General features: G+C 53.4%; 9 protein-coding genes and 1 non-coding gene across 10 annotated transcripts; 5 read left to right on the plus strand and 5 right to left on the minus strand.

The window, feature by feature from the left end:
* Positions 1 to 119: 119 nt before the first annotated feature.
* On the plus strand, positions 120 to 3,281 carry VTN49DRAFT_577 (uncharacterized protein; the record flags this gene model as incomplete). The annotated part of the gene is made up of 1 exon (XM_069413863.1): positions 120 to 3,281. The coding sequence occupies one exon, from the start codon at positions 120 to 122 to the stop codon at positions 3,279 to 3,281; it is 3,162 nt and encodes a 1,053-aa protein (XP_069271268.1).
* A 357-nt stretch (positions 3,282 to 3,638) lies between these two features.
* VTN49DRAFT_t18 lies at positions 3,639 to 3,710 on the minus strand. The gene has a single exon. It is a non-coding gene; the product is annotated as a tRNA-Ala (tRNA).
* Positions 3,711 to 3,888: 178 nt separating this feature from the next.
* VTN49DRAFT_578 (uncharacterized protein) lies at positions 3,889 to 7,431 on the minus strand (the record flags this gene model as incomplete). Its single annotated transcript, XM_069413874.1, has 2 exons — positions 3,889 to 7,316; positions 7,377 to 7,431. 2 exons carry the CDS (start codon positions 7,429 to 7,431, stop codon positions 3,889 to 3,891), a joined length of 3,483 nt encoding a protein of 1,160 aa, XP_069271269.1.
* Positions 7,432 to 7,930: 499 nt separating this feature from the next.
* VTN49DRAFT_579 (uncharacterized protein) lies at positions 7,931 to 9,609 on the plus strand (the record flags this gene model as incomplete). Its single annotated transcript, XM_069413885.1, has 4 exons — positions 7,931 to 8,023; positions 8,094 to 8,522; positions 8,574 to 9,345; positions 9,404 to 9,609. 4 exons carry the CDS (start codon positions 7,931 to 7,933, stop codon positions 9,607 to 9,609), a joined length of 1,500 nt encoding a protein of 499 aa, XP_069271270.1.
* A 1,762-nt stretch (positions 9,610 to 11,371) lies between these two features.
* On the plus strand, positions 11,372 to 12,950 carry VTN49DRAFT_580 (uncharacterized protein; the record flags this gene model as incomplete). Its single annotated transcript, XM_069413897.1, has 3 exons — positions 11,372 to 12,058; positions 12,113 to 12,175; positions 12,237 to 12,950. The coding sequence occupies 3 exons, from the start codon at positions 11,372 to 11,374 to the stop codon at positions 12,948 to 12,950; spliced, it is 1,464 nt and encodes a 487-aa protein (XP_069271271.1).
* Positions 12,951 to 13,237: 287 nt separating this feature from the next.
* VTN49DRAFT_581 (uncharacterized protein) lies at positions 13,238 to 16,710 on the minus strand (the record flags this gene model as incomplete). The annotated part of the gene is made up of 4 exons (XM_069413908.1): positions 13,238 to 13,325; positions 13,395 to 13,568; positions 13,650 to 13,706; positions 13,793 to 16,710. 4 exons carry the CDS (start codon positions 16,708 to 16,710, stop codon positions 13,238 to 13,240), a joined length of 3,237 nt encoding a protein of 1,078 aa, XP_069271272.1.
* Positions 16,711 to 17,208: 498 nt separating this feature from the next.
* On the minus strand, positions 17,209 to 18,112 carry VTN49DRAFT_582 (uncharacterized protein; the record flags this gene model as incomplete). Its single annotated transcript, XM_069413919.1, has 4 exons — positions 17,209 to 17,471; positions 17,522 to 17,814; positions 17,867 to 17,965; positions 18,030 to 18,112. 4 exons carry the CDS (start codon positions 18,110 to 18,112, stop codon positions 17,209 to 17,211), a joined length of 738 nt encoding a protein of 245 aa, XP_069271273.1.
* Positions 18,113 to 18,298: 186 nt separating this feature from the next.
* VTN49DRAFT_583 (uncharacterized protein) lies at positions 18,299 to 19,459 on the plus strand (the record flags this gene model as incomplete). Its single annotated transcript, XM_069413930.1, has 3 exons — positions 18,299 to 18,472; positions 18,530 to 18,613; positions 18,671 to 19,459. 3 exons carry the CDS (start codon positions 18,299 to 18,301, stop codon positions 19,457 to 19,459), a joined length of 1,047 nt encoding a protein of 348 aa, XP_069271274.1.
* Positions 19,460 to 19,668: 209 nt separating this feature from the next.
* VTN49DRAFT_584 (uncharacterized protein) lies at positions 19,669 to 20,510 on the minus strand (the record flags this gene model as incomplete). Its single annotated transcript, XM_069413941.1, has 3 exons — positions 19,669 to 20,298; positions 20,354 to 20,437; positions 20,484 to 20,510. The coding sequence occupies 3 exons, from the start codon at positions 20,508 to 20,510 to the stop codon at positions 19,669 to 19,671; spliced, it is 741 nt and encodes a 246-aa protein (XP_069271275.1).
* Positions 20,511 to 20,797: 287 nt separating this feature from the next.
* Positions 20,798 to 23,179, plus strand: VTN49DRAFT_585 (uncharacterized protein; the record flags this gene model as incomplete). Its single annotated transcript, XM_069413952.1, has 1 exon — positions 20,798 to 23,179. The coding sequence occupies one exon, from the start codon at positions 20,798 to 20,800 to the stop codon at positions 23,177 to 23,179; it is 2,382 nt and encodes a 793-aa protein (XP_069271276.1).
* Positions 23,180 to 23,718: the final 539 nt, after the last annotated feature.

Consider the following 23,718-nt stretch of genomic DNA (forward strand, 5'->3'; position numbering starts at 1 on the left):
AAACGGACGGGACGTTCACCATGGCGTTCCGGACACATTGCCGATAACTCATACACTGATAATACCTAACCTGACCGGTTCCGAGCGATTGTTGTCGATATATTAGACCCAAATAGAATATGGCGACTGTTGCAGCACCCTCTCCCCCGGCGTCGATGCTGTCTGAGAAGCCGACGCTGGCTGTGAATACTATGCAGCGCGAGCCTGAAACCATTGATGAACTCATTCGAAATCGTGCGGCACGGCTGGGAGATCAGGAGCTGATTTTTTACCCGCATCATGGCACGCAATATACAGGGTATAGTCTGCGGACTCTGGACATCTTTGCCTATCGAGTCGCGCAGAGGTTCGCTGCGGATCTCCCACCGCGTACCTCGTCGGCAGAGCGGCCGATGGTGGTCTCATTTCTTGGTCCGTCGGATCTGGATTATTTGGTGACGCTGTTGGCGCTGTCGAAACTGGGTCATTCGGTGTTGCTGCTGTCGACCCGCATTTCTCTGGATGCGTACACGTCGCTGCTGGAGAAGACAGAGTCAAAGCACATCGTCGTTGGGAACGCTTTCCGAAATACGGCGGCGGAACTCACTCAGAGAGTCGACGGTCTGCGTGTGCTGGATATTCCGACAACGGAACAATACGCCTATGCCATCGAGCCCAGGGACAAAGATATCGACACCCGCATTGCAGCCAGTCTCGACCCTGCCCGCGAGGCTAGCTATGTCTGTTGGATCATCCACTCCAGCGGCTCGACGGGACTGCCCAAACCCATCTTTCAGACTCAACGGGCCGCCGTGCGCAATTACGCCAAGGGCATGAACATGCATGGCTTCATCACGCTGCCACTCTACCACAACCATGGAATTAGCTGCTTGTTCCGCTCCATCCATGCGTGCAAGAGGATCCATCTGTACAATGCTGGACTGCCGCTCGCGAGTCAGTATCTGCTGGATATTTTGCGGTCCCATGACTTTGAGATCTTCTACGGCGTTCCCTATGCGTTGAAGCTGCTTGCGGAAACGGATGAAGGCGTGCAGGCTCTCGCGAGGTTGAAGATTGTGACTTTTGGTGGTTCCGCCTGCCCGGATTCCCTAGGAGACAAGTTGGTCCAGAACGGTGTTCATCTCGTCGCGCACTACGGCACGACCGAGACAGGCCAGCTGATGACGTCTGAACGCCCCCGGACGGACCCAACGTGGGATTGGCTTCGGCCGTTCCCGGCTTCGAAACCGTTTCTGCGATTCGAGGAGCGCAGTCCAGGAATCTACGAACTCTGCGTGTTGGATGGCTGGCCGTCAAAGGTGATGTCAAATCGAGACGATGGGTCGTACGCGACCAAGGACCTCTTTATCAAGCACCCCACCATGGAAGCCTACAAGTACTACGCTCGATTGGACGACACAATTGTCTTGGTAAACGGGGAGAAGGTCAACCCACTTGAGCTCGAGGGCGCCATTCGACAGGATCCGACAGTGGCCGAGGCGATTGTGTTCGGAGCTGGCAAGCCAAACATTGGAATGCTGGTCGTTCCATCGGATGCCGCGTCCGGATTGACCGAGGACGAGAGGATCGACCGCATCTGGCCGCGTGTGGAAAAGGCGCACAGCTCCATGCCAGCCTATGGGCGCTTGTCCCGCGACATGATCAAGTTTCTGCCGGCAAACACTTCGTATCCGCGAACCGACAAGGGGACATTCATCCGACAGGCCGTGTATCGGCAGTTTGCGGACGTGATCGAGGATGCGTACAGCGAAAAAGCAGGCGAGGAATTGCTGCGTTTGTCCGAGCTGGAGCTGAAACAGTTTTTGATCGACCAGCTCAAGGACATCCTGCCCCCTACATCCCGCGATGCAATCACCGACGATGCGGACTTCTTCCACCTGGGGATGGACTCACTGCAGGCGACGCAGCTGCGGTCGACTCTCGTCCGACGCATTGATACCAATGGCAAGGAACTGGGATTGAATGTGGCATTTGACTACCCAACGGTCAATCAGCTTGCGCAGCACCTGCTCGCCCTCCAGACTGGTGGTGCCGGCACGGAGCAGTCTACGGAGGACCGCATGCGTGATCTGATCGCCAAATACTCGAACTTCGCTGAGCACAAGCCCGAGCCCAACCAACTCGAGGGGCGATACTATGTGGTGACCGGAGCGACAGGATCTCTAGGAGCGCACGTGGTGGCCAAACTCGCACCGCATCCCGACGTGCGCAAGGTGTACTGCTTGGTTCGGGCATCGTCAGCATTCACGGCCTGGGAACGAGTGTTCAACTCACTGCGTGCGAGACGGGTCTACGACGACCTGGAGCCTGCAGCGCGTGACAAGATCGTCGTTCTTCCATCCATCCTGTCCGATCCACACCTTGGTCTCGACGAGCCAACGTACAACACCATCGCGTCCCAGATTACCGACATCGTCCACTGCGCCTGGTCCGTCAACTTCAACTGGCAGCTCTCCAGCTTCGAGAAGGACAATATCGCCGGCCTTAAGCACCTGCTTGACCTGTCTCTATCTGCAAGGAGACCAACCCCCGCATCATTCAACTTCTGCTCCTCCGTCAGCACGGTGGTGAACACTCCTGGCGACGAGATCCGCGAGGCACTGCCCGAGTCCCTCTCCGCCGCGCAGGAGATGGGCTACGCCCAATCGAAGCTCGTTGCCGAACACCTCTGCGCCGCAGCCGGCACCCAGCGTCCCAGTCTACCCTGGCGCGTGCTCCGCATCGGCCAAGTCATCGGCGACACCCGCCACGGTATCTGGAACACCACAGAGGCAATTCCACTCATGCTACAGGCAGCAAAGACCATCGGCGCCCTCCCGAAACTCGACGAATGGCACCGCTGGCTCCCCGTCGACCAAGTCGCCAGCATCATCGCAGACGTCACTCTCACCAGTGGGCCCTTCCCAACCACCGGCGTCCTCAACATTATCAACCCCTGCGCATTCCACTGGACGCGCGACCTCCTGCCTCTCCTCCACAAGGCCAGGGAGTCATCCTCCTCCTCCTCCGCGGTCGTGCCGGAATTTGAAGAACTCGAGCCGCACGCATGGCTGCAGCGACTCCGCGAGTCGAACCCTGACCCCGTCGCGAATCCGCCAACCAAGTTGATCGAGTTTTGGACGGCCAAGTATGGCTCCGAGGATAGTCTGAAGAAGCGCAAGAGGGCCGTGCAATGGCGCACGGAGAAGGCTACTGCGGCCTCGCAGACCCTCAGAGAAGCCAGACCGCCGGAGTTGGCGGATATTGAGCGGATGATGACGTATTTTGCGAGCTGTTGGTGATCTTCTTTTTTTCCGAAAGCAATGCATGTAGCCTACGTAGTCTCTTCCCGTAGAAATAGATTTGAATACAAGTCATCATCTTGCTGTCATGGCTGTTCAATGGCCCAGCTCCAAGTTCTTCGGCCTGCGCCAAAATATATTTTGATGACCACAATCAGTGGCATGGACTATACGTTGACCCAACACAGAAACATCCCTTTCGCTACCTAGAAGTCTGACGAGTAAGTACACAAATTAACAATTGATATTGAATATTGCACCCAAATGATAAAAAAAAAAATGTTGCCTTCGACTTGCTTCAGATGAAGTTGGACCAAGATTTACGGAGTAAGCTAGGAAAAAATGAAAAAAGAAAGATGGACTCGCGGGGAATCGAACCCCGGACCACCCCCATGCTAAGGGGGTATTATACCACTAAACCACAAGCCCATTTGACATTTGCCGCCTGGAAATAATCGTCCTGAGAGCGGATTTCCCAATCGAGCTGTTGAGAATTTCAGAATTTACGAGATTTGAACAGAGACTTCATCCAGATTGTTTCATTCATTCATTCATTAATTGGATAAGAAATCAGTGACTCCGTTCCAATGCGAGGTAGATCGTAATCTCATGAAAACTCCACCGGTGGTAATCCTCTTTGCCTCACTGCATCCTGAATACTGTCCTGGACCAGTTTAACGGCATCGTCCCAAGTCATATCTGGCTGCGAGCCGTCTGGCGATTCCTCGGTGCCTCCGGTTTGCTTGTTCGGTGGATTGGCTTTGCCGTCTTGAACCAGCCAAGAAAGCCAGTTCGTTACTGATACTGCCTTGTCGATGTCCCGCTCTTCCAGAACAACCCGGCGCAAATAAGTCGCCAGGGCGGTCGCGTCTTCGCTGTAAGGCCCACCTTCGGCAGCAAAGGCCTTATACCATGCCTCGGTCGCATTCCGAAGATCTGGGAGCTCAGTGAGCTTCTTCGACGTGAAGGTCGGCTTCTCGGGTAACGGGGGCAACTGGACGCGCTTCTGGACTGCGGGAACGCTGGACTCCATCGCCGCCGTTGACGGCCTCGATGCCGGTGGTTTACGAGGTACCTTGAGATTAGAAACCTGTTGCATGCGGGACTGTCGTTGCTCTTGAAGGATCTCCTGTCGGATGTCCTCTGGCAGCTCCGCAAGGATATCCTCTGATATCTCGCTCTGCTCTTGTTGCGTGGCCAGAGAAGGTTCGCGAGGAGGAGTACCTGAACTCTCAGCGGTTTTTGGTCTGACGAAGTTGAACATCGACTGAGTTAGAGTCGCGTTCCCTGTCGGTTTCGAGGGTCGTCCGCGACGTTTCTTGGTGGGTGTCGTGGATTTCCTCGGAGGTGGTGACGCGGACCGTGGTAGCACGCGAGGTTGATGCTTCGCTGGGCGCGAATAATACTCCAGTACCTCTGCTCGGACATCTTCTGGCAACGCTTCCAGAATTTCCGGGTCCAGTTGGGACGGCGGAGGTAGTTCAGCTACTGCCGAATTGCTCGCCTTGGGCATAGGCGATGGAGAAGCCTCACGTGGCTTGGGCTTTGCCATCAGCCTGGATCGAATATCGTTCGGAAGCTCGGCAACAACTTTGGGGTCGGCCTGTGTCGGTAGTATAAACTGTGTTCCCGTAAGGTTCAAAGCTTTCTGGCCTTTGTCGTTCAACATTGGACGCCGTTCCAGTAATTCGGCTCCATCGACGCTGGATGGATCGCCTTTGCGCGGGCTCTGCACTGAATCTGGATCATTCTCTTGTGCTACCTTTTTTGCCGTTGGCGAGGGCTTTGCAAACTTGAGAACTGGCTGACTGCTCCCCGTGTCTGCAGAACCTGTCGACTTGACCGGCTCGAGTTTGGTCATTTGGATGCCCAAGCCTCGAATATCGCCCGGTGAAAAGCAAAAGCTGCGCAACATTGCAATTGCTTCCTTGCTGATGACTTCAGCAGAGTTTGTGGCGACACCGATCATAACACTCTTGTTGAAGACATCGCATTTCCCATGCCCCAAGTGCTTGACCGGATCCAATGGGGCATCTGCAGAACGACGCATGACGCGGAGAGTCAACTGCTTTCCTTTGACGAGGTTCTCAACCAAGCGGCGGTGGAGTTCGGCAGCTAGATTCCGAACAAAATCTTCTGCCTGTTCTTGATTGATGAATCGAATGCCCCAGTTGATTTCTGCAGAAACGGATTTTCGCATAGGCTGAGCGCCAACCTCTGTTTTATCGATTCCACGAGCATTTTCCCACAGTCTCGCCCCCGTCTTAGGTCCCAAAGTAGACACCAATTTCTCGCGCGAGAGTTCTCGCAGATCTTTGACGTACTTGACACCCAGTTCTTCGAGTTTGCCACTCAAGCTGTACCCCACGCCCGGTAAGTCTTGAACAGTCAGACTGCCAATGAAGTCCAGGACTTCATCGGGCTTGAGTTGGAACTGGCCCCCTGGCTTTGCTTTGCGTAGAGCCACCTTAGCTTGGAGAACGTTGCCTCCAATGCCGACTGAGACAGCACATCCCGTCTTTTCCTTGACAGCATCTCTGAGGCTCTGGGCAATTTCATCCGCTTTTGCCTGCTCTCGGTATATCGAACCTTCCGAAATTCCTCGACCATCTGACCCACCAACGGCGAGACACTGATTAGTGATATCGACAAGAGCCTCATCAATGCTAACACTCTGTACGACGCCATCTATGTCAAGGATGCAGGAATAGAACTGGCGGCTTGCTTCTTCGTAGGCATCGAAATCATAAGGCAGTACCTTCAACTCGGGACACTGTTGCAAGGCACCTTTCATCCACATTCCGTTTTTAATGCCAAACTTTCGAGCTGGGTAGTTGCAACTCGCGATTTCGGAGCTGCTCCCCGTGCCGTGTGCTATCGCAACTGGCTTGTCCGCATATTCCGGATGATGCTTCTGGATCGAAACTGAGGCAAAGAAGCAGTCAAAATCGACATGCATGATGTATCTTCTGGCTCCGGGAGGACGCCGGACCTGCGCCTGTGACTTGGCCTTCTCCTGTGTGATAGCCTGGAGTTTCGCCTTCAGCTCCGCCCTCCATGCGGACAAATGGTGGAGGCGAGATTCTCTGTAGTACTGTTGAATGAAATCTGGATTCATGCTACTCGATTTCCTCATGCGCGGGTCGGATAGAAGAAGAGCATTGTACTCTTCTGGACTCATATCTGGCCGCACAGGTATTGTTTCGTGCCCGAGCTCCTCCAGTACTTGCGTCTCATCTTGAGCCGCCGGCGTGTCGGCAGCTTCACCACTTTCTGGGGAAGCATCAGTAGGTTTGTTCTCAGACGTGGATTTCCGACTCTTCTCGATCTCGGGCTGGTGATCAAAGTCGGGAAATGGACTTGTCCGTGGTGATTCCGGGTTTCCCTCCACGATGGGTTCGTGGTCCATATCAAAAGAAGTTGGAAAGTCTCCGTAATCGGTTTCAGCACTGAAGCTGTCGTCCGGTCTTCTTGAAACGGACGTTGAATCACATTTTTCTCTGTCCTGTTCTGTATCATTTTTCGGCAATGCATTCCAGTTGCTTTCAGTTTGCTGCTTATACCCTGAATTATTGCTATTCTTGCGAGTAAGTAAGGTGCCATTCTCAAAAGCCAGTGTCTTCTGGGAAGGCCCTTCATCGATAACCCGAAACTCATCCCATGGCAAAAGGCGACCGGCTTTAATACTTTCCACGACCCATGCCGGCTTCACCACGCGGTACTTGCGGAACTCTTCTCGTTTCCTTGGTGTCAGAGCACTGGCAATGATGTGCGTAGCGCTGGTCTTTCCGTCTAGATACTGAAGAAAGCCACCCCCATGACTGACGATCAGGTGATGAAGATCGCTCAGCGATGGTTGTGTATAACCGTTGACGTGGGCCACGACGCCGCGGAAAATGGGCGGTTTGCCAGCGGACGTAGCTCGGATTTCCACATCCTTATTCTGCAGCTTGATCTTCTTTCGACGCATATAGTCCGCGAATCCTCCAAACGTGGACGCTTCATATTCTTCGCCATCTTCGTTATCGAACGTATCTACATTCCCTTCAGTCAGCCAGACCCCGGAACGAACATGCCATGACAAGCCGTACGTACGATTGTAGATCCGTTTGCGAATTTCGCTTGAATTTTCTTCCAGTCGAGAGCCCATAATGGGCACTTTTTCGATTCATCCGGAATCAATCCGGATTCTCTCCTCCCAGAATTAGAACCTTGGACACAAGAAACCTGAAGATAACTGTGGCGTCAAGTGGACGTTGTCACTATCGCGATTCTGCTCGCGGGCCACGAGTCACGAGCCGCGGGCCACGACACGTAGTCACGTGCTGATAAAACGATAAGGGATGACATTGTGGGGCGCTTAGTCATCACACGATCTTCACCGCCTTATCTAAGTGGAGACAGTGGATCCCCGGCAGAAAAAAAAAAGTTCGCTCCTCAGCAACGAAGCTGTCTTGTCAACACAGGCCCGTCTGAAAAATTTCTAGAGGCACGAGATTTTTCTTTTTCTTTATATCCGTCCTTGATTGCTTCGGGTTCTGTTCTTAGGGGCAAAGTATTTGCTGCCCTGTTATCCTTCGCTTTTGTAGCTCACCAACAACCGTCGTTCTCTTTCTTTGTCTTTCTCGGTCGAGACGATCACATTCAAGATGGCGGGTGTTCAGCCTGTTCAATTATACACTCTCAAGGTGTCGCCGGACGGCATCATCGTCCCGGCTTTGCCTCCGGGCACCTCTGCTATGGTAGGCACACAATTATGGCACATCTATGCCAGTCGTTTGTCTCCATGGCCATTGAGTTGACATTGGCTAGTTTCGGGTGACCATGGCCGCCATTGATCCAGATGCACGACCTGAGTATGATGACGATGCCGATACCAGCAAGCCTGCCCGTGCCACTTTGAGAATCATCCGCGCTCCACCCGGGTCGGATCTGGATGATGAGGACTATGAATATGAGGGAAGTGACAGCGATGAGGACGACTCGGAGGATGAGGAGGTGAACGGCGGGCCCAGCGACAAGGAGAAGGCCAAACAGCGACGCAAAGAGGCCGCTCGCAAGGAACTGGAGGATGCCATGGATGAGGATGATGAGGAGTCTGAAGAAAAAGAGAATGCTAAGATCAGTTCTGTCATTCGTAGACTAATTAAGGGCAAAGAGCCTGCCCTTGGAGACGACGAAGATGATGAGGATGATGAGGACATTGATGAGGCAGTCGTCTGCACATTGGACCCGGAAAAGGTATGTTTACCGCCTCGTCCAGAGACAACGTGACACTTACACTTGCAACAGCAATACCAGCAGCCTCTCGATCTTACGATTTCGGAGGACGAGAAGGTCTACTTCCGGGTTACGGGAACGCATACTGTGTACCTCACGGGTAACTACGTCATCTCGGCCGATGACGGCCGCGGTGCCTCCGACGACGAGGACGAGGATGAGGATGAATACGATCTTTCCCCTGATGAGGATGAGTTGGACATCGATCTCATGGATGAGGATGAGGAGAGTGATGAGCTGGATGACCTCGAGAATCCTCGGATTACTGAGATCCATTCTGATGAAGAGGAAGAGGAGCCTCCCAAGCTGATCGAGGCCCCTAAGAATAAGAACAAGAACAAGCGCCCCGCCGAAGACACTGAGGAGGAGAAGCCCAAGGTGAATGGCGATGCTTCCTTGTCGAAGAAGCAGCAGAAGAAGCTGAAGAAGAACAACGGGGAAGCCGCGCCGGTCGACACTAAGAAAGAAGAGGGGAAGAAGGAAACCTCGGGCAAGTCGGACAAGAAGGTCCAATTTGCGGAGAAATTGGAGCAGGGTCCGACGCCCTCCGGACAAAGCAAGAAAGCCGGGGACAAGAAGGAGAATGCTGAGGACAAGAAGTCGGCCAAGAAGGAGGAGGACAAGAAGCCTGCCGCCGAGAAGACTACCGGTACCCTGGGTGTCAAGGAGGTCCAGGGCGTGAAGATTGACGACAAGAAGCTTGGAAAGGGTCCCACTGCCAAGCCCGGCAACACAGTTTCCATGCGCTACATTGGCAAGCTGGAGGACGGCAAGGTGTTTGATGGTAGGTGATGGCCAATCCTCTATCTTCCTTTGAGACCGTACTAACTCCTTTTTTCCAGCCAACAAGAAAGGGAAGCCGTTTACCTTCAAGCTCGGCAAAGGTGAAGTGATCAAGGGCTGGGACATTGGCGTTGCTGGCATGGCTGCCGGTGGCGAGCGACGCATCACGATCCCTCCTCACCTTGCTTATGGAAAGAAGGCACTGCCAGGCATTCCGCCGAATTCCAAGCTGATTTTCGACGTCAAGCTGTTGGAGATCAAATAAGCTGGCCACTTGCTATTGGGTATTAGGGTACCGATCTACGTGTGCGGTTTGTTTTGTCAGCCATGATATCCGATCTGCTCTAGTTCGGGGTTGTTGCATATTCGACTTCCGGTGTTTTCCTACAGTTTTATCACTCTGTATTCCAGGTTGCGTCTCCAAAAGGGTGTAAGTAGGGTCTGTTATCTAAGTTCAGCGTCGTGTTCATATCATCGGCGTTTGCGTTAATAGAGCTCGTGCCTATTTATGCCATCTGCATCGTTCCTTCCCTCTATCAACCAAACAACGCGCCTTCCAATTCAGTCCCTATGCTTTTATACATGGAGGCAAACCACCACCGCCAGCTTCAACTCCCGATACATGCTGGCCGAAGCCCGCTGCAAGTCTCTAACAGAGTATTCCACTCTCTAGCCTCGGCTCAGAGCTTGCAGGCCGGGGTTCCGGGCTGCCAAAATGGGCCGGGGCCAGAAGCGACCTGGAGTAAAGGCAGGCCGTACTGGATTTCTCTCTACTACCAGACCTATGGCCGACGGTAAATGCATTCTGATCACGCCTAAGGATGAGAGTGCAAAATCTGGTTCAGCTGCTTCCAGGACGTTCTCCGAAAGTAGCCACTTGGACGGATTTAGGATTCGACTGAGACAGAACAGCGCAAAATTGCTATCCATTCTGGGACTTTGGAGCAATGGTACTCCCGTCTAAGTCATGAGATATCTGTGCGCTAAGGGGTTCGACAGGTTCATCCTGGCCATCACTGTCGACGGATACAGAAAGCCAGCAGAACAACGTCGAACAGGATCAATCACGCCGTTCCTGCTCATTAAGGGACGGTATTTGGAAGGGAGAAGATGAGATCCCTGCCCAAACACAAGCACGGAAAGGCACAGCAGGGCCGAAATCAGATGCTAGACGTACCGTCCAATATGCCTCCTCTCCCTGCCGAGGCGTTCCTGCTCCCAATACTGCGCGTCGATTGTCCTTGAAATGGTCACTCTTCGGACCGAGTACCGTCATCCACCGTACCAGTGTCAAATGCCGGCCGACGATCTCTAACTTAGATGGAGCTCAATCCCCGGTGTCCGCGAGTCACGGGAAGCTCTGCGTAGTTGATGAAGCAGCTGGCCCTCAGTCGATTTCTCCCAGCAGTAGTGATTCGCCACTTTTCAGCAATGTCTCCTGTCCAAGTTCTCTGGACGACATCTCTGCTAATTCTACAGCGTCTGTTTCGGTGAGCCTTTCTGGAACAAAAAGGAACTGGAAACTACCTTTCTCAGAGAAGCCCGGGGGGGTCCGTACCCGCTCGAGCAGGAGTATCAAGACTTTAGTCGAGTTCAACCCCTCCATAGTCACCGTTGAAGCAGCCGCCAATGCGAAGATATTCTTTGAGACCTATTTCGACGGCATTCTTTCTGGAATTGATCATCGGGCGTCCCGGCTTCAAGAATTCAAGGACAGGCTTCAAGGACTTGCGCTGACCGAAGAAAGACGGCTGAGCACGCTGAGGGCTTGGTTTGCCTACGAGAGTGAAAGCCTCCGCCAGTTTCGAGTCCTCAAAACTCGATCGAACAGAAACAACCATGTGGACACTGTATCCATTGGCAGCTATCAAGTTGTCAAAGTCCTTGGTAAAGGCAGCTTCGGAGTAGTACAGCTGGTGAAGGAAAACCCTAGTTGGAGCAATTATGGTACAAGCGGCCGCATTCAAAGGGCATGGGAACAACGAAACTCTACCGCAACGATCAGGAAGGGTCAAAAAGTCTACGCAATGAAGGTGATTCGCAAGTCTCATATGATTCGTATGTGCCAGGAAGCGCACATACGGGCAGAGCGAGACTTTCTTGTTGCATCTGAGAAGTCTCAGTGGATTGTCCCATTGGTTGCGAGTTTCCAAGATGCCCACAACCTTTATCTAGTCATGGATTACATGGTTGGAGGCGATTTCTTCGGCTTACTTGTGAGAAAAGGAATCCTGCCAGAAAACGTCGCCAAATGGTATGTTGCGGAGATGATCCTCTGCGTCGAGGAGGCTCATCGGCTTGGCTGGATTCATCGTGACGTGAAGCCAGAGAATTTTTTAATTACCGAGTCTGGACATCTCAAACTTGCGGATTTTGGGCTTGCTTTCGACGATCATTGGGCACACAACCAGGCATATTTCAGCAACCATCGATACTCACTGCTAGACAAGCTTGGCCTCAAAGTTGATGGCGACTTCAAAGATCAGACAGAGCACATAGGGGCCCTTTGTGGCGCGCCCAGTGTCCCTTCCGCAAATGCTGTGGAACCACCCTTGGAAGGCGAACGCATCCTAGACTGGCGCAACCACATCCAGCGGCGGCGTTTCGCTCGAAGCATCGTGGGGACGAGTCAGTATATGGCACCAGAAATCATCAGAGGGGAGCCATACGACGGTCGGTGTGACTGGTGGAGTATAGGTATTGTGCTGTACGAGGTGAGGCCGTCGATGAGCCGCACGAGATCATTCAACGTGAGTTAACTTTGTCAGTGCCTGTATGGAGGAACTCCTTTTTACTGCGACAACCGGGAGGATACCAAACAATGTGTCTTGGTGTGACTCGCCCTATCTGGGTTGGCTTCTAGTTGATTGGTTTGACTGACAGGGCCGGCAGAATCATCGTTTCACGTTGGCGTTTCCAACAGACAGAAATACCGACAAGCTGATATCGATGTCCGCGATCGATCTGATTGAGAGACTGCTCCAGGACAAGGAGAATCGGCTCAGCAGCCGAGCTTATCAAGAAAATGATCGCCTACACTTTACCACTGTCGGGCATCGGATTGTCGTTCAGCAGATGGATCCGAGTAATCCCAACTACAAGGGACGCCATGTGTATCCGGACGATGCAAGAGACATCAAGGCCCATCCCTTTTTCAAGGACATCTCCTGGAACGAGCTGTTGCATCAAACGCCTCCGTATCTGCCCAGAGTCAAAAACCCGCATGATACCAAGTACTTTGGTAATGCGGACGAAGAGTTAGCGGACCAAAATGTTATCCCCAGCGGAAGCAGTACCATGGTCCCCAATACCGATGAGGCACGGCCGCCTCAGCAAGACGGTGCAATACCTGACGAAAACATGAATGTATCTGTTACAGCAAAAGGAAGCGCAAGAGAGAACCAAGCCTGTCCGCCTCCGCTCCCACCGCGGAACAGGATGCCGGAGGACAAGAATCGACCTCGTGACAAGATTCTGCGCGACATGATAGTGGGAAGAACGGCACTCGATCTACGAAAGAAGGGTGCGTTCATTGGGTACACCTACCGTCGGCCTATAGGCACACGACAGGCGGCTGAAATTATTGATCGACACGTCTTCAGTTAATGACAGGCTGAGCCGTTGTAAGAGCCTCCGCGTCGTCCCAGTGATGTCATCATGGTGTTTCAACCACGATATATATCCTTTCCGCTATTCCTACTGCAACTCTCCCTGCTCAAGGGCAGACCGATATTATTCTTTTTTCTCATTCACCCATAAATCCAATTGAGTGGACATTCTGTCACACCTATTTTTACTGTACTTTTTCCCCCCAAGCAATGAAAATAGCAAACTATGCATAGTAATAACAGCATTGAACCATCATCCCTTACGCCCAAAATGTAAAAGAACCCTCAAACAGTCGGTAACGTGCCCATGGAAAACGCCGAATCATTCATTCTATCCTCGAACTTCATGGTTCCATTTAGAAGTGGACATAACCTGCAAGCACAAGCCGTTAGCACTCTGATATACACAAATGAAATCAAAAAGAGGCAAAGGAGGACGTACTTCTTATTAGTCTTGATATGGCCAACCTGGCCACAATTCGCACACTTGCGCTGCGTGCCGATGATCTTTGCGCCTTCCTCGCCTTCGGCGGCCGCGCGGGCGATGCCTTTTTGTTTCTCGCGCGCGAAGCGTCGCTCTTTGTTGCGGTTGAGACGGGAGAGTTCGGCTTCGAGACTGGGAGACATCGTTAGCACAATCCTTTCGTTGACTTTAGAGGAAAGAGAGAAAAAAAAAAAATAATAAGGAAATACGTACAGTTTCTTGTTCCGTGCATCGACTTCCGGATCGCCTGTGGGGACAAGTTCGGCGAGTCTGTTCCTCAAATTGGTTAGTTGCCATAATAAAGAAGGGAGTGGGGGGGGGGGGGGGGGGGGGGAAGGAGAGAAAAGGGAACGCACTTAGTGTTGACGGTGTCAACGCTATTCCGGTGCTGAATGTACTGACGGATGACGCGTGGGTCCCAGACGAGCTGCTCCTTGGTGTAAACTTGGCCGTTGGAGTCCTTGTACTCGCGGGTGATCTTGAGCACCTTGCCGCGCTGGCTGGCAGTGCTGACTCTGCTGAACTGGCTAACGCTTTCGTCGTCGCCACGCCGGCCGAACGCGGGTGTTGGCGCATCACGGGGAGTTGGCCGGCCAAAGTCCACCTCATCGTCTCGGTCGATGTCGCTCTCGTCGTCTGATGCCTCCACCGTCGAGGAGAGGCTGGCCTTTTGCGCGTCCCAGATGCGCCGGATCGAGGTCTCGTAGGACTTTTGTTGCTGAGCGACGTTGTAGCTGTGTCCGCCGAGTTCTTTGAGTCGCTGGGCGTCCAGCTTGTCCTCAACACTCTCACCAATGGCTTTGAAGCCGCCCTTCATGGACGTCTTGATGAAGCTGAACCCTTCACCGCGGCCCGTAGGATCACCTTCGCCATGCAGCTTGAGCATGGCCTTGCCCTGAGACGCCATAATGAAGTTGCGTGTTGCTCGCCATGGTGCCATTTGCTGCTCGAGACTCTCGCCTTCCGCGTCATCATCATCGTCATCAATATCATTGCTGTACCCAGTATCATGGAGATGTTGCTGGCCGACCTGCATGGCGTCTAGCAGACACACGTCTTCAGGCTGGATCCACGACCGGATCGTCTCCGAGTCGGGAACTCCGCCGATGGGTACCCATTGCTTTGTATCCTTGTCATGGAGGACGAAGTCTTTCATCTTCTGCCTATTCTGCATATCGGTTGTTCCAGGGAGATGCTTGGTGACGTCGGAGATGCTGACCTTGTCGGTTCCTTGTTTTCTCATCAACCGGAAGGTGAGCATCTTCAACCGATTTTTTGCCACCGTCGTGACCTTGCGCGAGTGCGGGCCCGGCACGTCGACTGACGGAAATTGCTGTCCAACGACATACAAATTCTCAATGTTTCGCATGCTATACGTGGGCCCATCCTGGTATGTGGAATTGCGGATGACCAAAAAGTCGTTGGACTTGGGCTGGTGCTGGAAAACGGGGGCGCGAAACAGGGCGTTGGTGATTGTGGGTGTGATCTCCCCGGGGTCGACGTGTCCAAAGATGGCAAACGGACTCTTGTCCTGCGGGAGCAGAACGTGCGTTTCGCCGATGTCGCCCTTAGGACGCGTCGAATCGTCTGCATTTTTTCGGCGATAATAATTGACAAACCGGCTGGCCATGCCAAAGTTGGACATCATCATCGGTACTTCTTCCGAGTACTCAAGTAACAGCATAGTGGAGTTGTCTGCCAGCGAAAGCGACTTTGTGTTGGGGAACAGTGTTTTTGCATCCTTTCCTCGTTGGTGTTTGCGCTTGATATACGCGGGGTTCTTGAACCAGTAGGTCTGCTGTGGCCGGAATGCCAACGATGGCCGGTGGAATGAGCGGGCTTCGGTGGTCTTGAGCTCTACTTTGTAGAATGGATATTGCAGTCGCAAGGCTGGCATACTGTGTTCAAGAGTCACTCCGCCTAGAGTGCTCCTGACCTTGTTCTGATGATTCTCCTTGAGCATGTCATAGGCCTCATCATTGGAAATGTTGTAACGCTGGGCAAGTCGCTTTGTTGCGTTCGTGTCCAGATCATCCCGCGCGCCGCGGAGCGACTTGGGTTTCCGCATGACAGCCTCGGGTCGCGTATCCAGCATCAGATCAGGTATGTTCATATCAAGGATGACCTTCTTCGCTATTCGAGCAGTCACCTCCTCAGGATCGTCAAGAATTGGAATGTCAATATGATACTGATTCAGAATCTCGTTAGGCTCCCTGCCCAGCCGGCGCTTCTTTGTCGGCCTCATTTCCTCCATGTCTGCAAACCACATGTCCTCATCACCATCAGCCTTGGGTTTCTGCTGTTCAACGACTGGTTCTGTGTCGAGCTCCATGCTGGAAACATCGCTCTTAACTTCCCAATCACTGCAAATCGTTCGAAGCTGCTGCATGGTGATACCACCAGGTAGAATCTCATTGTCATCCAATTTTTGATCAAAATCGTCAAACGACTCCTCTTCCTCGTTAGTTTGCTCGATTGGAACCAAGCCCAACTGTTCCGACTCTAGTGCCCGCTTTGTCTGTCCCCCAGTCCGGAAATATCGCTCGTAATCGGGACTGATTTCAAGATTAACCTTTGTGGGCATCACCGGCTTCGGTGGCTTGGCTGGTTGCTTCCCCACGAAATACGCCTTCTTGTGAGGGATTAACTCTAAGAAGCGAGGCGTGGCATTTCTGTCAAACTCCGGCCACATCGATGCCAGTAGCTCTTCCATATTTTCCGCCGGAGCAGCCGCGCCCGCAAACAGGGCCTGCTGCAAGCGATACTCACGCAAGGTCTCTGGGTCCATTTCATCCTCAGGAGATGGTGCAGGAGCCTCCTCGGAACGGCCGCTCTCATCTGGCCGTTCATGATCCACATCATCAACCTCCTCATCATCCGGTTTCTCTCCTTCGAAAAGATCGCGCGTGGCGTCAGCGGCCTCGGCAGGGGGGGAGGACGGGACGTCTCCAAATAGATCGTCGAACCCGTCCTCATCAGGTTTCCCAGCCGCAGCTTGGTCATCACCGAAGAGATCCTCATCCCCAATCAACTCAGACTTTGGTGATCCCGCGGCGGGTCGAGCTCCTGCGCCAGAGGGCTCCTCTTCGTCAGGAAGGTCTTCATCATCGATGTCTTCATAATCGACGGCGTCCTCGGCCTTCTCTCCGGGCTCCAAATCGCGAGTCATGAACTCGAAATCCCCGCCATGAGGAGCGTTGATCTGACGCATAACATTTTGGAACTCAATATCGTCGACGTCGACGTCGACGTCGTTCTCCGTTGCGTGAGGCATGGCGGGTGGAAGGATCGGGAGACAGGTCGTTAACTGATCATGGGGGGAGAGGGGATAGGAATCCGCTATCGGCGCGGCTTCGGCTACCAAGGAATTTGACTAGATCGCGATTTCATGCCGCGATCGCTGGCCAAAAAGAAGAGAGGTCGCGACCATGAATATGAGCGACAAGCTGTGACAGGACAAGCCACATGCGCGGATGGCGAATGGACGAGATACGCTAATCCAAATATGGCTAATGGTCACACTTCTACACTATTTAATGCCTTAGATATCAGGCATCAATAAACGCGTCTTTGTCGGTTGACGCGACTCTACTTTCACTGCGCTGCAGTTTCCTGTTCATTCCTGGACAAAGGGAGAAGGAGACAAATGGTGCAGAAAGCTTATTCTAGGGATCAGCTATAAGATAAGCGGGTTCATTACGAACGCTCATCCCTTTGCTGTTCTCGCCTACTTGGATTCAACGTTCCTGAGGCAGGTATTGTGACATTAAGCTCAACATCTTTGCGATAATGCATTTTCTTTGAACCCTCCATAGTAAACACACATCGCTTTGCTGGCGCCATCCATACAATAATGTACGACAGGAGTTTTCTTGTCATCCTTGCCGAATTTAGCCAGCTGCCGAATGTCTGATGACCTTGGCAAATAGAGAACGACATGTTCGGAGAACGCGGAGAGTTGTTCATAGAGAAAGTTCAAGGAATAAGGCTCCATTGTACGTAGATTGAATATCTCATCACAGCGATATCCCGGTCCTGCAGCACCTGTTAGAATGGCAGAGGAATCAGAGTGTTTGAGAACCAACCACCCCATGGAGGACTGGCGAAGACGACGCTGTATGGTCCCAGATCCTTCAGTTGATTTTTCAACAACTCAAAGCAATCACCTAGAAACCAGGTGATCCGGTCAGCCACGCCGTAGATCTTTGCGTTGTGCTTCGCGCAAGCCAGAACGGCTGGATCCTTCTCTATTCCGTAGACACGTTTCCAGCGGCCTGATTTTGCGAATGCGATCGTGTTGCCGCCTGCCCCGGCGAAAGCATCGACTACAATGACCCTGTCATCTGGCGCTGCCGCCTCGACGTGTTCTGCGATTTTGCTGAGAATTGTCAGCATTGATATTGAACTTGAGACAATGCAGAGGGACGTACTTCGCGACCGGCTCTGGAGTGACGCCAAACCAGGCGTCATCTGTCAGCCATATCCCTTCTTCATATTTGGAAAAGATCTGATGCCGTTGGGCCCAGTAGCTGGACTCTTTGTTGTTAGTAGGACTGCGGAGTTAGTAGGTACTCTGCAATTTGAGATTCGTACCCCTGGATATCCCACGGAACTTCGCCTCTATGACGGTAGTGACGGACCTCTGGAGGCGCCTGTTCCTCGGAACCGCCGCTCATGGCAGCAGGTCGTCTGAATCAAGCTTTGGCCGTTCGCCCGCGCGCAACGATTGCGGCTTGACGACATTCACGTGAGCCATAGCTGGAGAGCTGCTGTTTGCATTGTTTGTTTCGCTCCATTGACATCCCTCCAACTCAGCAACAGGACTTGGTTTGATCATAGCTCGAGTTCAACGGAAAACCACCATGTTCGGAGCTCTGAATAGATTCATAGGACGGCTGGATGCCGACTCATCACACCACAGTGGGAGCAGCAGCGGAGATAGCTCATATGGCTTTCAGATTCTGCGCAACAAGAACCCCGATTTACCTCTGGAGCCTTGGTTCGACTTCATCATTGGGATCAATGGCCGGCCGATAGTAAGCGAGAGAATTTGAGTTGCAGTCGCATGCACAATGCTTACTTGTAGACGCCAGGATAATCCTGATCCGAACCTGTTCGTGGCCGAAGTGCGCAACTGCGCTGGCAACAGCGTGTCACTGACCATCTGGACCGCCAAGGTGAGATCGGACCTAAATATCAAAGTTGCTAGTGAGTTTCTCACAGCAGACGGTCAGGGCCAACGAACGCATTCAATCTCCATACCCGTCTCCAAGGAGAATCCCACCCTCGGTCTCACCCTCCAGTTCGCACCCCTCTCTGTTACGCACCACATCTGGCATGTCCTTTCCATACCGTCACCGCAGAGCCCGGCCTATCTGGCCGGTCTCTTGGAACATTCTGACTACATCCTGGGGTCACCGAGTGGGACATTACGGGGCGAATCAGCACTGAGCGAACTTATTGAAGATCACCTGAACCGCACCCTCGTGCTTTGGGTCTACAACAGCGAGTTTGACGTAGTTCGAGAAGTAGAGCTAGTGCCTTCGAGAGGCTGGGGTGGGGAAGGCGCTCTAGGCGCTGTGTTGGGATACGGCGCCTTGCACAGGTTGCCGGTCGGCTTGGGTGAGGAAGTTGAGGGTCCTGGGGAAGTCGTCTTCGAGACGCAGGATGATGGCAACGAGAAGCCGCGCAACAGCGAAAGCGGCTCAAATCCCCCAGCGTCGGAACCATCTGGCGGCTCATTTTTCGTTCCAGCGAACCTCACTTCAGCTCCTCCCTTGACATCTCAAGCTCCACGGTCTTCAAAGGACAAGCGAAAACATCGACATGCAGGCCCTTCTCCCAACCGGGCTTTCGACGAGTACTTTGCGGAGAGTGAGCAAAAGAGCAAGGAGCAGGACTATATACCGTCGCGCAAAGGTACACCTCTTCCGCCGCCGCCCAAGGCAGGACCGCGGCCCCCGAGCCCTCCCAGACCGGGCCCGCCTCCAACAGGAGCGGAGAACACTGCACCAGCGACATGATGGTAGCCATGACAATAACTACGAATCTTAATGATTTCGTTATTTCTTTTTCCAATTTCGCCGACGGAATCATTGAACATTCCACTGTATTTTTAGAGCGGACCTGACAAAAGAAATGCTCAGTCTAAAGTCTAGTCAATGCGTTGTAATGTACATAGCAACGGTCAATATGACTCGACGCAAATGGGAAACTGCGGCCAAGGAGATATTCATTGTCCCTTGCGCACCCACTCTTCAATTTTCTCCCGAGCTTCCCCAATTTTCTGCTCCAGCATGGCGACTCCCATCTGGCTATGGGCAACGCCAGTGGTGTACGTATGTTCGATCCAGTCGCGGGTCTTGAGATGAGTATCGGCGATCGCGGGCACCTTCTTCTCAAACTCCCAGATGAAATCGGAGACATTGCGCATCGTCACGGGGAGAAGTGTCCAGGCGGCAACGGTGCCAAACGCCAACGGCGTCGTTGTGCGGAGGATAATCCCACGGTTGCGGGCGACGATGGAGCCGGCCATTGCGGAGACAACAACATAAACACCGCCGGGAAGCAGGCGCTCCCCGGATTCCTTGGATGGTGCCAACGAGGCAACTGTCTCGGTAAAAGCATTTTCCACTTGCAAGGCGCGAGCAAGGAAGTCATTGAAGCCGGTCTCTGCGGCGAGGGAATACTCGTAGAGGCACAGACGTGCTCGTCGCACTTGGGCGGTTAGGAGATCTGTTACCGACTGCTGGGATGGCACGAATTCGGAAGAGACCGGGGATGGAGCTGCGGGCTCCGGCTTCGAAGGTTGTGATCGCTCCAGGGTCGTATCTGATGTGTAGTCATCGTAGATGGGTTTTTTCTGTCTCTTTTGTCAACCAATGGCCTTGCATATGCCCACTACATGCTACGCATACCGGAGCTTCGGCGAAGGCGGTGCGTCTGGGATATGCCGCAATTCCGCCCGCCAGCAGCGCCGCTGCTAGAGGGGCGATCGCTCGCTGATGACGTTAGCCCGTGACAGCAGCTTGACTAGGGGCCGCATACCCTCTGGAACATTGGCCGGAATGACATTTGGGCAGGTGAGGCGCACCAATGGCCGAGACAGCAGCAATCAGCAATTCCTAAAAGACGGTAAAACGGAGCTGCAGACTTGACGTTGATGTTCAAGTGAAAGGCCGAGGACGATCTAACTGTTTCTAGCTTAGCGTCCGTATTTTTGCATGCAAAAGCAAATCTTTTCAAGGCGATAATCGGAAGTTCAAGGCGGAAATTGCGGAATCGAAATAGATTTCCAATTTGCCCGTCTTTTTCACGGACCGAAAGCACTCAAAGAATAACACAGTTCGGCATCGCCCAAGATGCTGAACACGCTGCGTCTGCGGCCATGGACCTGCAAGCAGTGTCTACGGCGCATCGAGCGGTTCCGGAATTTTGCGACTTGCAGCAGCGCATCGCCGGAATACCGACTGCCGAGCGACTTTGTCACGAGCAACGGCCCTGCTAGACGCCATGACGATGCCGTACTCCGTCAGGTTTTTGACTCGCGGCCCTTTTGGCGCGAATTTTCGCAGCGGAAAGCGAACGGCGGGACAAAGCCCACGGGACTCGTCCAGAACCAGTTTTTAACCAGTCCCGAGGGCTTCCGCGAGTTTGCGCATACATCGTTGCAGAAATGCCAGCGGGTCGTGGCCAAGATCCTGGCCGTATCGACCCTCGAGGGGTACCGGGCTATGGCGAAGGATCTGGATCGGTTGAGTGATTTGTTGTGCCGGGTGATCGATCTGTCGGACTTTATGCGAGCCAACCATCCGGACCCCAGAATTCAAGAGGCCGCGACGCAGGCGTACGCGTTGATGTTTGAGTACATGAACGTGTTAAACACGACGACGCATCTCTACGACCAGCTCAAGAAGGCCCTTTCAATGCCGGAGGTGACGTCCCATTGGACCGAGGGCGAAATGATGGTGGCGCAGATTCTGCTCAAGGACTTCACGAACTCGGCCATTCACATGCCGCCGGCGGAACGGCAACGTTTCGTTAGTCTCTCGAGCGAGATTAGCCAGATCGGGTCGGATTTCGTTAACGGCGCGGAGCCGGCTGTATCCCACGTCGTGTTGAATAAAAGCCGCGTCCAGGGCATGGATCCTGTACTGGTCCAGCAGCTGCAGAGGTGGAACCGGATTTCGGTTCCCTCGACGGGGATGGCCCCCAAGCTAGCGTTGCGGACGATCCACGACAGCGAAGCACGAAAAGAGATTTATCTAGCGACGCGGACGTCGAGTAAGCGACAGATCCGCCGACTGGAGGAGCTCCTCGCGAAGAGGGCCGAGCTAGCAAAGCTGGCAGGATACCCGTCATTTGCGCACATGGCCCTGAGCGATAAAATGGCCAAGACGCCAGAGGCGGTGTCCAATTTCCTGAGCACGCTTATCGACCGTAACCGAGAATTTGTGCGTGAGGAGCTGGCCAAGCTGCAAAGCATGAAGGGACCAGAGCCTTTGCAGCCGTGGGACCATGCGTACTATGTGAACAAACGCATGCTTGAATCCTCATCATCTCGGCGGTCGCGCGAGCTGAGCCGGGTGCCGGAGTTTTTCTCGCTGGGTACCGTGATGCAAGGCCTATCACGGCTCTTCGACCGCTTGTATGGCGTGCGTTTGGTGCCGATGGAGACGGCGCCGGGGGAGACATGGAACCCGGACGTGCGACGACTGGACGTGGTGGACGAGGCAGGACAGCACCTGGCAGTGATCTACTGCGACCTGTTCACGCGGCCAGGCAAGCTGCCAAACCCGGCGCATTTCACGCTTCGTTGCGCACGGGAGATCTCCAGCGAGGAGGTTGCCGAGTCCGCGGCGATGGACCCTCCCTGCCACCCGAACGATGGTATGGCGACTGCGATGAGCCCCGGTTCGCAGACCCTCCGCCAACTCCCGACCATCGCTTTGGTGTGCGACTTCCCGGAACCACCGCCGACGGGCCACGGGCCGCCAACGCTACTGTCAGAGCACAGTGTGCGCACGTTGTTCCACGAAATGGGCCATGCGCTGCACTCAGTTCTGGGCCAAACGCCCCTACAGTCCATCTCGGGCACACGTTGCGCAACTGATTTTGCCGAACTTCCCTCAGTCTTAATGGAAAGCTTTGCCACCGCCCCCGAAGTCCTTTCCCTCTACGCACGGCATTGGCGCACCGACGAGCCTCTCTCCCCGAGCACCATCCAGAGCATGGAGGCCGAACGCACCACCCACGCTCACATTTACGGCGCTGTTGAGAACGAATCCCAGATCCTCATGGCGCTCGTCGACCAAGCCTACCATCAAATCCCATCCAACAACGGCCACACCATCGACAGCACACACATCTACCACGACGTCTTCTCCCGCTACGCCAGTCTGCCAGACCCAGCAGATAACCCTAAACAGTTGACCTCCTGGCAGGGTTACTTTGGTCACCTCTACGGGTACGGCGCCACGTACTACAGCTACCTCTTTGACCGCGCCATCGCGAATAAAATCTGGCAGGATGTCTTCCAGTCAGGCAAGCGGGCCCTGGACCGCGAGGCCGGCGAGCGGTACAAGAATGAGGTGCTGCGTTGGGGTGGTGGACGCAGCGGATGGCGCTGCGTTGCCGGCGTCTTGGGGAGTGAGAATCCGTCGAATGCGGATGGGAGACTAGCTGAAGGAGGCGAGGAAGCGATGAGGGAGGTTGGTCGGTGGGGTTTGGGAAGGCACTTGTAAATTCCTTTTCTTTTTTTTTTTTTTTTTTTTTTTTTTTTTTTTTTTGTTTTGTTGTCTTCCTTGATATAGACTTTGATGAGCTGTATATACCTATATACTTACCTGTCTATATGGTAATGTTTTGTATGAGAAGAATGATAGACAATTCTACACGCTCTACCTTTCCTGGCATGTCTCATCCAAAACCACGACTGTCTGACGCTGCTTACTATCCTTGCGTTCCATCCAGTTCCCCTCCTGGCCGCATGACTGACTGTTTGTTATCTCTCCCCTGCCAGCTTGCTCCACAATCTCTCTTCTACCCACCTATTCCGACTCTACCCATCCACCGAGAACGAACCATCATCTAGGGCATACAGGATCATGTGACCACCCTTTTTTATAACCGTTTACAGAAAATTTGCTTAACCGTGGTTGTCTTCATTGCGGTAGGAATATAAAGCATGTAATTCGATGCACTTCCCTGGAGGCACCACGCTAGGTAGGAAAACCGCACTGCACAATTCCACATTGCTGTGAGTTCTTTCCTTTACCTACTT

Source organism: Thermomyces lanuginosus (genome assembly GCF_041956635.1).
Source record: "Thermomyces lanuginosus strain ATCC 200065 unplaced genomic scaffold VTN49scaffold_17, whole genome shotgun sequence".
NCBI classification, from domain to species: Eukaryota; Fungi; Ascomycota; class Eurotiomycetes; order Eurotiales; family Trichocomaceae; genus Thermomyces; species Thermomyces lanuginosus.